At 45.2% G+C, this 18,133-nt stretch overlaps 1 protein-coding gene across 1 annotated transcript in view; it reads left to right on the top strand.

Moving 5' to 3' along the window:
- The window catches only part of SCPEP1 (serine carboxypeptidase 1), a 29,840-nt gene extending 26,570 nt beyond the window's left edge, over positions 1-3,270 (top strand). Inside the window, exon 13 of the mRNA XM_023204570.1 lies at positions 2,655-3,270. Coding sequence (XP_023060338.1) covers positions 2,655-2,717 — 63 coding nt within the window. The 3' untranslated portion in view covers positions 2,718-3,270. The remainder of the gene's footprint in view (positions 1-2,654) is intronic.
- The last annotated feature ends 14,863 nt before the right edge of the window (positions 3,271-18,133 follow it).

Below are 18,133 nucleotides of genomic sequence, written 5' to 3'. Positions count from 1 at the left end.
GCACGCCTGGGGCCAAGGACCAGTCGATGAGGCTGTCAGGTAAATCCAGAAAGGAGGAAAGTGGATGGATTTGGTAAAGTGTAAAGAAGGGAAAATTGGCAGGACTTGGTAATCTTTTGGGGTGGAAAAATACTGAAGGGTGGCTTGCAGGTTCCTGTTCTAGCATCGTGGTTTGGGATGGAGGCAATTTGCACAAGCTGAGTTTGAATTGCCTATGGAACAGAAGGCAGAAGAAGAGCCTACAAATGAGACTGAGAAAGGAGCAGCCAGATAAGTGAGAAGGGAGACCAGGGATGCGTGGCATCCCCAAAGCAGGGAGGGGCCCGTAGTGCCAAGTGAGAACTCAGGGGAAGGGTTGGAACGTGAGTGATGATGTGCTTACACCAATATCCTTGGCACCTGCGTTGGTGAGATATTTTGGTGAGGCGGCAAGCTCAGAAGCCAGAATGTAAAGACTGGAGAAAATGAATGAGTAGTGAGGAGAAGAGACAGCGGCTTCCTTTAAGAAGCCAGAGAAAGCAGCCCACTCTTAAAAGACACTTAATCTAGGCTGGGTGTGGTGGCTCACACCTGTAATCCCAGCATTTTGGGAGGTGAAGACAGGTGGATCACCTGAGGTCAGGAGTTCGAGACCAGCCTGGCTAACATGGAGAAACCTTGTCTTTACTAAAAATACAAGAATTAGCTGGGCGTGATGGTGGGCACCTGTAATCCCAGCTACTCAGGAGGCTGAGGCAGGAAAATCGCTTGAACCTGGGAGGCGGAGGTTGCAGTGAGCCAAGATCGTGCCATTGCACTCCAGCTTGGGTGACAGAGCGAGACTCTGTCTCAAAAAGTAAATAAACAAACAAACAAATAGACTTAATCTAAAGGGAGAACAAACAAGGCAGCAGGGCACAGAGGGAGAGGGCATTATTTATGGCTCTCAGGATCTGAGTACCTTCAATACTGACTTAAAAAAAATTAAGAAGTCTTAGAGCAAAGCAGTGTTACAGATTGAGTACCCCTTATCTGAGATGTTTGGAAACAGAAATGTTTCAGATTTTTAATTTTTTTGGATTTTGGAATATTTGCATATCCATAATGAGATATCTTGGGGATCGGACCCCAGTCTAGGCAATGGAATTCATTTATATTTCATATACACCTTGTACACATAGACTGGAGGTACTTTTGTACAATGTTTTAAATATTTTTGTGCATGAAGCAACATTTGTGTGCATTGAGTTATTAGAGAGCAAAGGGTGGCTGTTTCAGCCACCCATGGCTCTTCAACCAATCTGTGGCTGTTGGGCGTCATATCATTTCTGACTCCAAATTTATATGCTGCCAATAAGCAATCTTTTTCTTGCACATAGTCACATATAAGTACTTCACAGTAAGAAATATAACATACCATTAATACAGTGGAAAAATAGTGTGTTCAGAGTAACTGAGCAGCACAGTAGAGTAACATCACCAGAATACCTGTGTCAGCTGCTAGACAACAGCAACAGCAAGCAACAGCAGCTTTCAGTCTCTACCTACAATGCTGTGTTTTGACTAAAAGGTTACTGTACTGTAACCCCCTTGGGGATGCAGAAATAAAGTGTGTGTTGTGTGCCTGCATTTTGAATGCAACCCCCCATGGGGCAGGTGTGAAATATTCCACTTGTGGCCTCATGGTGGCACTCAAGAAGGCTGGAATTGTGGAGCATTTTGGATTTCCCAATGAGGGATGCTCAACCTGCACTAGAGAGAAGTCCCTGCCGAGGCTGGTAGGAGGGCATGGAACAAGCCAACCACACTCTCATGTACTAGAGTTCAGGCCCGTTTCCTCTTGGTTTGTCACATATAGAACAACGGATCAGTTGGGGACAGGCTTAAAATAGCCCTTGGAGACTGTTGTTAAGTCGTCCCCAAACCACTTCCCCTTTCATTAATTAAATGACATTTTAGGATGCCCTACCGTGCCTGTGCTTCCTGGGGACTCTTGGCAGAAGAGTCAAGGATGGGTGTGCCATAGAGAATCATGGGGCCAGGGAATTGCAGAACAGGGAGACCATATACTCCAACCCCCTTTGTGTAGGGGAGAAACTGAGGCCTCTGTCCTTCCCCCTTTTGATGCTGTGTGGGAAGGAAAATTTAAGGGATTTATTCTAAAAATCTGGGGGAAAACAAAAGAAAGTGAATAACAATGCGAAAATCGGGTCCCATCCAAAGGGCCCTGTTTGTTTTTATTATTTGTGGCTCTCTCCTGTGAGCTTCCTTCTCAGCCATTTATCTATTCTCAATCCGGGATCCCTTCTAGACAGACTCCTTTAAAATGTTTAGAATCTTCCTTCTTCCTTGAACAGGCTAGGTCTCAGTATCATGAGCATGATCCTTACCAAGAAATCAACAGATCAGCCCCGTATGGAGTAGAAGGATCTTGCCTTAAATGCTGACTTCTCCAGGTCCCTGCCACCCAGCCCAGTCAGGGCCCAGAAGAGCTTTCATCCAGTGCAGGAGTCATTTTCAGGAAGGACCCTCTCTCAGGGATGTGCCCAGGTGTCTGCACAGGTTGCTGTCACAGAGCTGGCTCCCTTTTGGGAGCAAGGTTTCAGGATGTTGCCTCTGACCCCAGTCCCAGGAATAGCACCAAGAGCACTAACTCGGGTGTTGTTTTTTTCTAGGTTCCTTCTGACCAAGGGGACATGGCTCTGAAGATGATGAGACTGGTGACTCAGCAAGAATAGGATGAAGGGGGCTGGAGATGAGCTGGTTTGTTTGGCCTTGGGGCACAGAGCTGAGCTGAGGCCGCTGAAGCTGTAGGAAGCTGAAGCTTTAGGAAGCGCCATTCTTCCCTGTATCTAACTGAGTGATCAAGAAGGTTCTGACCAGCTGCTGCCAAGGATAAAAATCATTGTCTCTGGAGGCAATTTGGAAATTATTTCTGCTGCTTAAAAAACCTAAGATTTTTTTAAAAAATGGATTTGTTTTAATCAAAATGAAGGATGATAATAGATTATTACTTTTTCTCATGACAGAAGCAAATGATGTGATTTATAGAAAAACTGGGAAATACAGGTACACAAAGAATGAATCAACACCTGTATACCCCCTTCCCGGGGTGAGCACTGTTACCAATTTAGCATATGTCCTTGCAGATTTTTTTTTTTTGCTATATATACATACATATTTTTTACCAAAATGAATCATTACTGTATGTTGTTTCACTATTTGTTTGACATATCAGTATATCCAAAACACCTTTTCATGTCAATAAATGTTCTTCTATAACATTTTTAATGGCTGTGGAGCATTCTACTTTCTGGTTATACGCTAGTTTATTTACAAAATTCCCAATTGCATCCGACAAGTATAATAATTTCTAGTTTGTTGCTATTATACACAGTGCCCTGTTGATTCACCCTGATAGTTAGATTTTTTGTACCTCCTTATTTTCTTAGAATAAATTCATAAAAGTGTAATTAGTCCAAAGATTGCCACATTTCCTTAAAATCAAAATAATTAGCTCAGGACTTTTAACTTTTTATTTATAGCTCAAGATCTACATAAGGAGGTTCGACGCCATGGCTCTCACACCTATAAACCCAGCACTTTGGGAGGTCGAGGCAGGAGGATCACTTGAGCCCAGGAGTTCAAGAACAGGCTGGGCAACATAGGGAGACCTCATTTCTACAAAAAAATGAAAACATTAGCCGAGTATGGTGGCACACACCTGTAGTCTCAACTACTTGGGAGGCCGAGGCAGGAGGATCACTTGAGCCAGGGAGGTTGAGGTTGCAGTGAACCATGATCAAGCCACTCACTCCAGCCTGGGTGACAGAGAGACCCCCATCTCAAAAAAAAAAAAAAAGATCTGCATAGGAGATCTAATAGCTTCTAGGACTGTGTGAAAGAAGTACCACCTCTTGTAGTTGCAGGGCTGATATTTTATTTATGTATGTATGTATTTATTTATTTATTCATTTGAGACAGGGTCTCACTCTGTGACCCAGGCTAGAGTGCAGTGGCACAATCATGGCTCAGGTGATCCTCCTGCCCCAGCCTCCTGAGTAGCTAGTACCATAGGTGTGCACCACCGTGCCCAGCTAATTTAAAAAAATTTTTTGTAGAGTTGGGGTCTCACTATGTTACCCAGGCTGGTCTCGAACTTCCAGGCTCTAGCAATCCACCTGCCTTGGGGTCCCAAAGTGCTGGGATTACAGGCTTGAGTCACCAAGCCTGGCCAAGGGCTGAAATTTAAAATAACATCCGGGGCTCACACTTGTAATCCCAGCATTTTGGGAGGCCGAGGCGAGCAGATCACAAGGTCAGGAGATAAGACTATCCTGGCTAGCGCAGTGAAACCCCGTCTCTACTAAAAATACAAAAAAAAAAAAAAAAATGTAGCCGGGTGTGGTGGTGCGCACCGGTAGTCCCAGCTACTTGGGAGACTGAGGCAGGAGAATGGCGTGAACTTGGGAGGCAGTGCTTGCAATGAGCCAAGATTGCGCCACTGCACTCCAGCCTGAGCGACAGAGCAAGACTCCATCTCAAAAGTAAATAAATAAATAAATAAATAAATAAATAAAATTAGAAAAAAAAAAACCCAAAGCTTATTGCTACAGACTGTGAGAAAAGAATTAACAGCAGGTTATATCTACGTGACCAGCCCCTTCAGACCCTGAGACTAAAAACAGTCTCCTGGGGCAGAGACTACACATGTCCCTGTGGTTCACGGTTAGCAAGAACTCCAGTGTGCCCGTGGAAAGGAAGAACTTTAGAAGCCTGTGCTGGATACCCCTGGATATCACCAACGTGTATCCTTTTTACCTGCTGCTTGTGATGTGCATCTTTTGTTCCAAAAAGTTAGCTATTAGTATAACCTGCTACTGAGCCCTGTGAGTCTTGGTGAACCATCCAACAAAGCAGTGAATTATAAAACAAGTTGAATTCCCAACCTCACAGAGTCTCTTCTGTTAAAAGTTAGTGCATTGGTTGGGAAGAAATGTAATTCTAAACATTGAGATGAGTCACCTGGGCAGATTTCAATGAAGCCAGGGGACCTCAAACCTTTTTGGCCATTAGAAGCAGCCCTTCCATGGCTGTCTGGGCAGGTTAATTGTGTCTTGCCCTAAGACCCTATAGTAAATTCCTAGACTTGCCCAGGACTCTTATTCCTGCTGTATAACATTCTCCCTCAACCCACCCCCCTACCTTCCTAGGTAATCCCTGTGATCAGTTGACAAGGGAAGGCAACTCTCAGGCTTGATTTACAGACAGTGCTCCACAGAATGCATGCATCACCTGAACGTGCATAGCTATAGAACCATGGCCGCACTCCAGGACAGCCCTGAAAGATGGTGTGAAGGGAAGTCCTCCCAGTGTACAGATCTAACTTAGAACAGTGCACTCAGCTCTTCATTGTCCCTGGAAGGGGAAATAAACAGAAGAATAAGTTTGCTGGTTTAGCTGGGTATTCAGGGACTTGGAAGAAACTTGATTAGTGGTTCATGCCTATAATACCAGCACTTTGGGAGGCTGAGGTGGGAGAATCCCTTGAGTCCAGGAGTTCAAGACCAGCTTTAGCAAGATGGTAAGACCCTGTATCTACAGAAAATAAAAACATTAACTCAGCATGTTGGTGCACCCCTGTAGTTTCAGCTACGTAAGAGGCCGAGGTAGGAGAATCACTTGAGCCCAGGAGGTTGGTTGAGACTACAACGAGCCACATTTATACTCCAGCCTGAGTGACAGGATGAGACCTTGTCTCAAAAAGAAAAAAAACTTGATTAGAAAATGGATGACAAGAAGCTCTGAGGAAGAGTTACGAGACTAGATCTCTGAATGGCCGAGTATGAAGATCATTGTTTTCCATCTGAATACTCAACTAGGGCAAGGGAAGATTTTAATAATCAGGTGGGTAGTTGACCCATTCTGTGGCTATTAGCCTCCTTCAGCCCCTCCTGTAGACTCATGAACAAAGTGGCCATGGTGGTGGGGATGGAGGCTAGGCATGGGGTTGGCAACATGGACTTCCACTCACTAAGGGTGACCTGGTCACAGCCACTGCTGAGTGCCCCATCTGCCAGCAGAAGAAACAACACTGAGCCCCTAATACGGCATCACTGCTGAAGAGATCAGCCAGCTACCTGGTGTTAGGCTGATTACATTGGACCACTTTTATTATGAGGCAGGCAGCACTGTGTTTTCAATGGAGTTAACACTTGCTCCGGACATAGCTGTGCCTTCCTTTCCTACAATGCTTCTGCCAAAACTAGCATCTGTGGACCTACGGAGTGCCTTATCCATGACCATGGTATTCACAGCAAATGAAAGGCAGCAGTGAATTTATACATGTGAAATTGACTGGTCTCACCATGTTTCCCATCCTCTTAAAGCAACTGTCTTGACAGATGGTTGAATGGCTGAAAATTCAGCTACAGTGCCAGCTAGGTGGGGATAGATTGCAGAGCTGAAGCACTGCCCTCCAGTATGTGGTATATACTCTAAATCAACAGCCTTGTTTCTCCCATACCCAAGATTCATGAGTCCAGTAATCAAGGAATAAAAGTGAAAGCGACTCCTCTCACTGTTAACCCTAGTGAACCAGTGGTAACATTTTTGCTTCCCATCCCCGCAACTTTAGGTTTTGCTGGTCCAGACGTCTTAGTTACAACAGGAGAAATGTTTTCTCTAGGAGACACAGCAGATAATCCATGGAACTGGAGCTTGAAGCCACCATCTGGCCTCTTTGGGCACTGCATCAACATGCAAAGTGCTGTCTGCAGCGATTGATCCTGACTATCAAGAGGAAATGGGTTTACTCCTACACAATGGACGTAAGGAGGGAGAATGCAGGAGATCCTTTGGGGCACCCCCTAGTACTGCCATATTCTCTGATCAAGATCAATGGAGCGCTACAACAACCCAATTAAGACCGCTAATGGCCCAGACCCTTCACAAAAGAAGATTTAAGTCATTCCATCAGGCAAAAAGCCAGACCAACTGAAGTGCTTGCCGAGGCCAAAAGATACATGGAATAAATCATAGATGAGGGCAGTCATAAGTACTCTGACCTTGTGACCCACTGTAGGAACGAGGACTGTAATAATTATGAGTATTTCTTTCTTCTGTTGATGTGAATCTATTTTAATAAATATTAACAACAAAAAAAATTTTTTTGAGACAGGGTTATGCTCTGTCACCCAGGCTGAAGTACAGCAGCACAATCACAGCTCACTGTAGCCTTGACCCCCCCACCTCCCAGGGCTCAAGTGATCCTCCCGTCTCAGCACCCCCAGTAGCTGGGACTGCAGGCATGCACCAGCATGCCCAGCTAATTTCTATATTTTTTGTAGAGATGAAGTTTTACCACATTGCCCAGGCTAGTCTGAAACTCCTGGGCTCAAGTGATCTGCCTGCCTCTGCCTCCCAAAATGCTGGGATTACAAGCGTAAGCCACCACCACATCTGGTGAACCAAATATTTTTGGTTTTATCTCTCATTCCTTTTTCATCTCTGATGTGCTAATAGTATTTAACCTTTTTTATTTTTCTTTTTTAAGACAGGGTCTTGCTCTGTCACGGAGGCTGCAGTGCAGTGGTGCAATCATGGCTTACCGCAGCCTCCATCTCCTGGGCTCAAATGATCCTCCCAGGTAGCTGTGACCACAGGTGCACATCGTTGTGCCTGGGTTTTTTTTTTTTTTTTTTTTTTTTGAGAGACAGGGTGTTGCTGTGTTACCCAGGCTGGTCTTCAATGCCCGGCTTCAAGCAGTTCTCCTGCCTTGGCCTCCCAAAATGCTTGTACCTAACTTTATATGTAAATATTTATATTACAAGATGTCAAGGAAGGAATGTGAAACAGCTAGTAAAAGAATGAACATCATCCAAAGATGAAAAATGGACTCTGATGCTCTTCTGGGGAAAAAGATGTGTATTTCTGAGTGTAGGAGGGACAATTGTGTCATGGTAAGCAGAGTATGACTTTGTTATTGACTTCATTTGGAGATTAAGTATGGTTTAAGGCAGTGTTGTGGGTGCCAGGTTGACAAGGGGTGGACTGTAGTGTTTTTGTAATGTTTCAACTCGCCTCAGCTGAGTTAAGTTTTTCAGAATTACCTTTCTTGTATGTTTCTGATTAGGGTGGTCTGCAAGAGAAATTCTTGGGAAAATGTGGAAGGTGAAGGGAAGCAGCAACCATTTTTCACTCATGCATGTTGTCGTTTTTCTGCTGGCTCAGCTCAGCTGAGCTCAGCTGCTCCCGCTTCCCTCAGATCCTCCTAGAGCATGCCTGCTTCCCGGGCCAGGTGAGTGTGCTTAGCACTGTGAAGAGGGACCCAAGAACTGACATGTGTTTCTGTACCATGGACTCCATCTCTTGCTTGTGGGATTCACATTGTTCTTGTCCTTCTCCACTTTACATTCCTTGCTCCTTCCTGACTGCTTGCCCTGTGTACTTCAATCTCCAGCATCAGAGTTGGAGACAAAAGCCTTATGAAGACTTCTTAACCAGCTCCACACTGCATAAATCAAATCCCTGGTACACCTTCCCCAATACACACAGCTGTGCACATGCAAACACACACACATTGTTCTGCTTCTCTAATTGAATTCTTTTTTATTTTTGAGACACCGTCTTACTTTGTCACTCCAGTTCCATGGATTATCTGACTTTAGTGCAGTGGTGCGATCACAGCCGCCTCAAACTCCTGGGCTCAAGCCATCCTCCTGCCTCAGCCTCCAAGTAGTTGGGACTATAGGTGGGTGCTACCACTCCCAGCTAATTTATTTATGTATTTATTTATTTAGAGACAGAGTCTCACTCTGTCACCCAGGCTGTAGTGCAGTGGCATGATCTCGGTTCACTGCTACCTCTGCCTCCTAGATTCAAGTGATTCTCCTGCCTCAGCCTCCCAAGTAGCTGGGATTACAGACACGTGCTGTGATGCCCAGCTAATTTTCATATTTTTAGTAGAGATGGGGTTTCACCATGTTGGCCAGGCTGGTCTCCAACTCCCAGCCTGTGATCCGCCTGTCTCAGCCTCCCAAAGTGTTGGGATTACAGGTGTGAGCCACTGTGCCCGGCCACCAGCTAATTCTTTTTTAAGTTTTATTTTTGTAGAGACAGGGTCTGGCTATGTTGGCCCAGCTAGTCTCAAACTCCTGGCCTCAAGCAATCCTTCCACCTCAGCCTCCCACAGTACTAGGATTACAGGCAGGAACTACTGTGCTCAGCTGCTGATTGAATCCTGATTGATACAAAGCTTTATTATTTTAATGGCTTCAAAATTCTCCACAATTGGAATCTGCATATTTGATGTCTTTCTGTTGCCTATACTTGTGAGCATCAATTGATCAGATACAGAACTCTCAGTCACATCATTCTTAGTGTTACCATCTAATGTTGCTGAGAAATTTGAAACCAATTCGCCTCTTTTCACCTTTGTAAATAATGAGTTTATTTTGTTTATTTTTTTATTATTTATTTTGAGACAGGGTCTCACTCTGGTTGCCCAGGCCAGAGTGCAGTGGCATGATATTGGCTCACTGCCGCCCCAACCTCCAGGTCTCTGGTGATTCTCCCACCTCAGCCTCTCAAGTAGCTGAGACTGCAGGGGCCTGCTGCCAAGCCCAGCAATTTTTTTTGTATTTTTTGTAGAGACTGGGTTTTACCATGTTACCCAGGCTGATCTCAAACTCCTGGACTCAAGCTATCCGCCCTCCTTGACCTCCCGAAGTGCGGCGATTACTGATGTGAGCCACTGCACCTGGCCAACCAGTCTAATAAGTGGATGCTGTAAATCTTTTTGTTAAATTGTGTAAATCGGGAACTTCTGATGGTTACATTGATGTTTAGTTTTTAATTAATTTTGCCTGATGTGTCGTGAGCTTTTGGATCCCCAGGCTCTGATCTTCAGTTCAGCAATGCTTTCCAGTATTTATTTGAATATTGTTTTAAGATCTTTTTCCCACTTTGTTGTCCTTTAGCTTTCATTCTAGATACTTTTTCTCTAGACTCCCACCAACATCATTACTTCCTTTTCGGTAATGTCACTCTAGACTTTGAATTTCTTTTTTTTTTTTTTTTTTGAGATGGAGTCTCCCTCTGTCACCAAGGCTGGAGTGCAGTGGCACGATCCCAGCTCACTACAACCTCCGCCTCCCGGATTCAAGCAATTCTCCTGCCTCAGCCTCCTGAGTAGCTAGGCTACAGGCGCCCACCACCACACCCGGCTGGTTTTTGTGTTTTTAGTAGAGACAGGGTTTCACCATGTTGGGCAGGATGGTCTTGATCTCTTGACCTTGTGGTCTGCCCGTGGAGGCTGGGATTACAGGTGTGAGCCCCTGCGCCCGGCCAGACTTTGAGTTTCTAAAAGATTCTTAACTTCTATAATTATCTTTCTCCCTAACTTATTTTCCCTAGTTATGCCAGCTGCTGTTTCACCTTATCTCTTCATCTCATTTACATTTCTTATTTCATAGGCTCCTGGTTTGCTTTAATTTCCTTGAGAGGGAGAAAAGTATCTGTAGTTTCCTAGTGCAAAGCTTTCAAGGAATGTCCCTCATTTATCTTTTGTACTTTGTGTTAATTTCCTCCATTTTAGTTGCAGGTGTTTTTTTCCCCATGTTTATGTGTTTGCTTTTTTATGTGTATGTATGTTTGAATGAGGGCAGTTATAGAATCATCTAATTGATCATCTGGTTATTTTTCAGATTGTCCACTTAATTCTTATTCAGGAAGTCTGGATGTGATGGAGCTATATGGTCCTCACAGCTCTTCAGAGGCCTAAGGGCGGTGAATGCCCAGCTCTTGGATAATAATTATTGGGAACTTATTTCCTGTGTCCCTTAAGACTTAGGGACTGTTTCCTTCTTAATGACATGAGTGCTCAGAATTTGTTGTGTTCCCAGCTTCAGGATGAACCCAAAACTTTAGTAAGATGCAAAGTCCGTGAGAAATCCAGGGACTCCTTATTTGATAAATATATTGGTTATCTATTACTGTGTAAAAAATTACACAGAAAGCCAGGCCTGCTGGCTCATACCTGTAATTCTAGCACTTTGGGAAGCCAAGGTAGAAGGGTTGCTTGAAGCCAAGAGTTCAAAACAAGCCTGGTTAATGTAGCAAGGCCCTGTCCCTATTAATTTTTTAAAAGTTAAAATAAATAAAATAACTACCCAGAAACTTGGTGACTTAAAACAACATTTATTATCTGACAGTTTCTGTATGTCAGGAGTCCGGCTGTGGCTTAGCTGGGTCCTCTACTTTAGGATCTCCACAAGGCTGCAATCAAGGGTTGACCAGGGTCACAGTCATCTCAAGGCCCAACTAGGGTAGAATATGCTTCCAAGTTCAGCCATGAGGTTATTGGCACAATTCAGTTCCTCATAGGCTATTGGGCTGCAGGACTCCCTTAATTACTTGTCACGTGGACCCTTCCATGGGCAGTTCACAATATGGCAGCTGGCTTCATCAGACAGACACAGAGAGAGAAAGAGTGAGAGAGCCAGAGAGAGAGCATGGGCAAATGTGCAAGGTAAAGGTCACGATCTTTTATAATGAAATCTCAGAAGTGACATCTTATCACTTTTGCCTCTTCTTTAGAAGCAAGAAAAGGGGAAGAAATCTTTTCTCTCCCAGGTCCTCAACCCTCAACACTGAATGTTCCATGTGCCCAGCTTTCTGGAAACCTCCTGCCCCTTCCACCTAGCTACTTTCTGATTTCTCTTCAGCTCTCAGAATAAATACAAATCTCTCAAGAAGCCCTCCCTGATCCCCCAGACCAAGGTAGAACCCCCTTTTGCTCACTCTCTAAGCACTCTACCTGTACTTTGTAATCCTCAGTCTTCTTGAGACAGAGTAGAAATGGGGCTTGGCTTCAGCTCACCTGCTCTAGAGCATTCTTTCATGCATCCCTACTGATCCCAAAACCCATACCACTACCTCACTCCTCTTTCACTTAAAGAATTCCAGCATGGGGCCGGGCGCAGTGGCTCATGCCTGTAATCCCAGCATTTTGAGAGGCCAAGGCGGGTGGATCACGAGGTCGGGAGATCGAGACCATGCCGGCTAACACGGTGAAACCCCGTCTCTACTAAAAGTACAAAAAATTAGCCGGACGTGGTGGCAGGTGCCTGTAGTCCCAGCTACTCAGGAGGCGAAGGCAGAAGAATGACGTGAACCCAGGGGGCAGAGCTTGCAGTGAGCCGAGATCTCGCCTCTGCACTCCAGCCTGGGCAACAGTGCAAGACTCTGTCTCAAAAAAAAAACAAAAACAAAAAGAGAATCCCAGCATGCGTCTTAGGAGATAATGAAGGTTGCGGAGTGTCCCACCTAGGAAAGGGATGCTGAACAACTGATTTGCAGCCTTGTTGCTGCAGGCCAGACCACCAGGTGGCCCATTACTCAAGATAGTCATCGTGCCTAGATATGCTGCCTTGCATACCCCACCCCTCAAGGGCTTTGCTCAGCCCTGCCTGCATATCCTACCCTGCTGTCAATCCTCATGCTTTGCATAACAACAACAACAACAACAACAAAAGTCCTACTGGCTCTCTATGCCTCCCTTACCTCAGGACAGAAACTCCAAGGAGACCTTGTCTGGGAAACCTTTTTCAGGCTCAGGTCAATTTCTATTGCTTTGAGAACCCAAGAACCCATGGTTGGTAAGTTGTTCTTTGAGGGCTCATCTGGGATCAGAGGAATTGGGGAGATTTTTCTCCCGCTAGTGGGGAGACTTGAGGGCTGATGGGACTGCTGGACAATATCCCTTAGTGGCTGACAGCAGCTACCTGAACTTTTGAATCAATGTCACCACAGTAGATCAGTCTCCACCCCCTTGGAACTCCTCGCCCACCCCACAAGGCAACACTTTTCTCCCTTTTCTCTGTCTTTCTCTCCTATCCCTTTTCTAGTTTTTCTGTCACTTGGGGTGCTTTGCCCCTCCTCTTCTAACCCCTACTGGTTTGGGTGGCCTTATTAGACATCCATAAGGGATGGGTTGACGTGATTTTCCTGATTTACTGGTCTGGGTCACTTGAATAAACATCCACACAGGACGAATTAAAAGGGTTGACCATCCGGGTCTGGTCAACCCAGCAGGCAGTGGGATGAGTTACACCCATCCCCTGGCCTAAGTTGATTTGGGTTTAAGTCCCAAGAAAATCTTTCTCTCTCTCTTTGGGAGTCTGTCCGAATGTGTAGTCCTGCTGGTTTGGGGAGACTGCCTGAGACAGGGTGCCAGAAACACCCAGATAGCTTTCAGGTGTTATGCCCAGACCGTTTATTCCCCGAAGAAGACCACCAGAGTCCAGAGTCAAAGCCAAGCGGCAAGGATCTTTATTGCAAGTTCGAACTCGGTCCCTCCGTTCCACAACATACAAGAGGGCCTCGAACAATGCGTGCGCTCGCTTTTTATAGCCGGATGTAAACAGGATATGTAAAGTTACAGAGAAACAAGGGAATTCTTCTGGTTACAGCATTACAATTGGTTTACATTTTAAGTTATACTTTTAGCAGTTTTCTTATTGGTTCCTGCGCTTTTACAAACGGTTGTAACCTTATCGGAGATTCTCCAGGTGTTGTTTTTCTTCTAAAGTTGAGATATATGGAGGAATGTGTTTGTGTCGGGCCCAGGAAGTGGAGGCATATGGGGGGATGTGATGTGTCGGGCTCAAGGCTATGATATATGGAGGAATGTGTTCTTTCACAGGAAGGCACCAGGGAGGGAGGTCTGGTGTGATGGTCTGTATTGGTTTTCTAAACACTGAGGAAAGTTCAGAACACAAACCGTTAACTAACTATAAAATTAAGACATTTAAGAGGCTTTGGCCTGTGATTCTGAGATAGTGTTATGGGATCTTCGGGGTGTCACTTTTCTGGCTGGAAACCTCTGTGGCTGGTGGCCCCTTTGACTGAGTTCTTGTCCTGAGTCCAGGAAGAATGAGGTACAGAGACAAGTGGAAGGTGAACAAGATGAAGAGGAGCTTTACTGAGTGTTACAACAGCTCAGAGGAGACCTGCAGTGGGTAGCTCCTCTATAGACATGTCATCTCTTCAGGTGTTCAGCTCTCAGCACAGAGGAGGCCTTCAAGAGGGAAGCTCCGCTCTGCAACTGGTCGTCCTGAAGTCTGTGCTCTCAGCAGAGAGGGTAGCTCCTCTCTGCAGCTGATCATCCTGTCATCTCCAGCTCTTAGCAGAGTGGGTAGCTCCTCTCTGCAACTGGTCATCCCATCATCTCTCCATCCTCTGCCCGGCTCTGGCTGAGCCCGGGACTTTTATGGATCTCAGAGGGGAGGAAGTGTATGCCGATTGGTCCTTGGTCCACGGGCCCACTCAGAAGAGGCACCACAAGTCCCCACTCCCGGGGGCTCAGGAAGGCCTCCCTGCCCTTTTAAGCTCAAAAGTGCCTGCCCCTCTGCCAGGCTTCTCCCTGCTGTTAGCTCCCGCTCCAATCCTGCCATGATGACTGTTAGAGACAAACTGCCCTAAAAAGCTTCTTGGTGCTGCCCGCCCCTCCCTACTCTGCAACTCCTCTCCATGCTGCCCCAAGCCTCTTTACATTTCTAAGCCTTTCTCCGAGGCACTGCAGTGAACCCAGCAGACTTTACCTATCAGGAATTGCTGCTATAAAGCAAACCCCAATTACAAACCATCCGGACCCCATAGGGGGAGGTCGTGGGAAGCATAAACAAACTTTACCTACACCTTCCAGTACCATAAACATCACAAGGTGATATGTGGCAGAGTTAACCAACAAACGACCCCGGGGTCTCTCTCCCCAATATAAACCCCTCATTTTTTTTTTTTTTTTTTTGAGACAGAGTCTCGCTCTGTCGCCCAGGCTGGGGTGCAGTGGTGTGATCTCCACTCACTTCAAGCTCCACCTCCCGGGTTCACGCCATTCTCCTGCCTCAGCCTCCTGAGTAGCTGGGACTACAGGTGCCCGCCACCACACCCGGCTAATTTTTGTATTTTCAGTAGAGCGGGGTTTCACTGTGTTAGACCACAGGGTGGTCTTGATCTCCTGACCTCGTGATCCACCCGTCTCGGCCTCCCAATGTGCTGGGATTACAGGCGTGAGCCACCGCGCCCGGCCAAACCCCTCATTTTGTAAACTCAGGGCTGCCTCCTCTTTCTGTAATGGAGCAGTCAGCAGGTTCAATAAACTTACTTGCCTGAACTTGGGTCTCTCTCTCTTGTCCTTTCTCTCGGCTGAACTTACAATGCCCAGCTAATTTTTGCATTTTTTGGTAGAGATGGGGTTTCATCATGTGAGCCAGGCTGGTTTCGAACTCCTGATCTCAAGAGATCCACCTGCCTTGGCCTCCCAAAGTGCTGAGATTACAGGCATGAGCCACTGCGCCCTGCCAAAGCATAACAATCTTAAAAGCATGTATTGTTATGAATATTGGAACATCTGGACTTTCCATCATTGTAAGAATGTGTCTTTTGCAGGGATCTTCAAGCTATTTCCTGAACTGTAAATATCTCATGACTGTGGGTTGTGACAAGCATGAAATGCGCCTTGTTAGTCTCAAGATGAGCTGAACTCAAAATGGCATCACCCTGGCTCTGCTATGCTCCTATTTCCCTAACATAACCCCCAAAATTATAATTGGACAGATCCCTCTCAAAATCTGCTCATTTTGCTCATTTTGCTTTGCATTACCTGGATCATCTTGACTCTTGGGGGCATCAAAAATTGCCTTGCATTCTGAAAAAAATTTTTTTTTTTGAGACGGAGTCTTGCTCGGTCGCTCAGGCTGGAGTGCAGTGGCCGGATCTCAGCTCACTGCAAGCTCCGACCCCCGGGTTTACGCCATTCTCCTGCCTCAGCCTCCCGAGTACCTGGGACTACAGGCGCCCGCCACCTCGCCCCGTTAGTTTTTTGTATTTTTTAGTAGAGACGGGGTTTCACCGTATTAGCCAGGATGGTCTCGATCTCCTGACCTTGTGATCCGCCCATCTCGGCCTCCCAAAGTGCTGGGATTACAGGCTTGAGCCACCGCGCCCGGCCTGAAAAAAATTTTTAGCACTGGTGTGTAATATCTAGGTGGGAAATAGTCTCCTTTGACTCCATGGCTCACATCCAGGTCATGCTGATGCAAGCGGTGGGCTCCTAAGGCCTTGGGCAGCTCCGTTCCTGTGGCTCTGCTGGGTCCAGCCCCCACAGCTGCTTTCACTGGCAGGCGTTGAGTGCCTGGGGCTTTTCCAGGCACATGGTGCAAGCTCTTGGTGGATCTACCATTCTAGGATCTGGAAGAGGGTGGTTCTTTTCTCACAGCTCCACTAGGCAGTGCCCCAGTGGGGACTGAGTGTGGGGGCTCCAAGTTATCCTGGGACCTCCAAAGGAGAATTCACCCAATTCATACAGGAATTTGCAGGCAGAGATAAATCCATGGCTAGGCTCCAGGCTTTAAAAAATCTAATCTGAGATTCCTATGGAACAAAGTTTTAGCAAAGGCAATTTTTTAAAAAGCCTATATGACAAATAATTATTCTTGCTGCACTTTATGCAAATAATCAGGCCAAGTATAATATGACTAAAACTTACTTTGCAAACACATTAGTCCTACCATGACTTGTCTTTGATTAAAAATGAAAGACTGGAGAAAAATATTATAATATACCTGCTATTAGGTTCTAGCCTTTTCTGTTATTTTTGAGTTTTTTAAATATGATTTTTATAATATGAACTGGATCTTAAATATTTTCAGGGCTACAAGTCTCCCAACTAATGTTTGGAAATTTTTTTCCATTTTTCTAACTTAAACTTGTGAAAAGAAAATAAAACCTTGGGACCCCAATTTACTATACCAAAAGGACAAAGTTAAGCTGAAAGCTGAGTCATGCAAGAAACTGCCTTTCCTTTTGTTCCAAAGCAGAGAGCTACAGATAAAAGGTTAAGTATCTCCATAGGTCGCTACTCTATGTTCACCTTATCTTATGCAAAGTTCTGTCTTACTGAGTGCAAGAAAAATACCTAATTGATTATTCCCCTACCTGCTCCTTTTCTCTTGCAACATGTGATTCAGTAATGTGACCATACCCTCCCTCTTCCCTTCCAGTCCATTTTTCTCCTTTACATATCGAAGCCCTCAAAATCATCTTTGGAGAAAGGCGCAGACCTCTCTTCCGGGCATATCCTTAACCTTGGCAAAATAAACTTCTAAATTGATTGAGACCTGTCTCAGATACTTTTTGGTTTACAAACTCAGTAGCATTGCTACTACCTTTTTCCGAAGGCCCTACAAGCTGAAGCTTATTCCTTATGATACACGTGATAAGAACATGTCAGATTGTCACTGCCTTCCTCCTCTGTAACTAAGATACTTTGAGTCTAACATCTGGATGGATTATGCCCACTATTAACGTTTGTTTTTCTTCTGTTTCTTCCATTTTTTGGAAGTGCCTCTTATTAAAAATCTGTTTGCTTTATATTTCAGGCAACAGGAGACTGGTTCTCTGGCCTATTCACTTAAATTAATGGCATCTGATCTCTTACAAGAATTAACAAACTGAGCGTAAGCATGTTATTATCACTGGGTATTATTTAATTTTTTAAAATAATTGTTTGTTATATTCAATAGGAGTATGGACAGTTAAAGTTTATGTCTTCCAGGTTTCAACAGTGCCTAGTCTCTACAGGTTTTTAGAGCAGTCAGGGAGAGATCTCCATGCCCTGCAAGGTTAGGTAGGAAGTAACTTCAGCAGGAAGTAGCTTCAGAAGATGAGATCTTTGGACCTTTCTCCTTAAGAATAAGGAGAGTGAAATCTCTCAGTGGGGAATGAGACAGAGTAGTAATGGGGCTGGGCTTCAGCTCACCCCCACTAGAGCATTATTTCATGCGTCCTCACTGATCACAAAACCTATACTACTACTTCACTGATGCCGTAATGTTTGAGCCATGCCTTTCACTTAAAGAATTCCAGGAACCGGCCTTAGGCAGTTTGGTTCCAAGAGCAGAATGTGTCTTACTCAGCTTTACATCTCTAGCATCTGGTCCAGTGCACTGGGTAAATATTTGTCGAACTGAACTAAATTGGGAGTATCACACTGAGAACCTGGAGCTTGACTAAGAAATTGAGAAATGCATTTCCAGTTAATGGTTTCCATCCAGTTTCCTTTGGGACTTAAGTGATATGAGATATCCCTTTC

The sequence above is a fragment of the Piliocolobus tephrosceles genome, chromosome 16 (genome assembly GCF_002776525.5).
Source record: "Piliocolobus tephrosceles isolate RC106 chromosome 16, ASM277652v3, whole genome shotgun sequence".
NCBI lineage: Eukaryota > Metazoa > Chordata > Mammalia > Primates > Cercopithecidae > Piliocolobus > Piliocolobus tephrosceles.
Note: the sequence above shows the minus strand (reverse complement) of the source record. Positions and strands in the feature narration are given on the sequence as shown.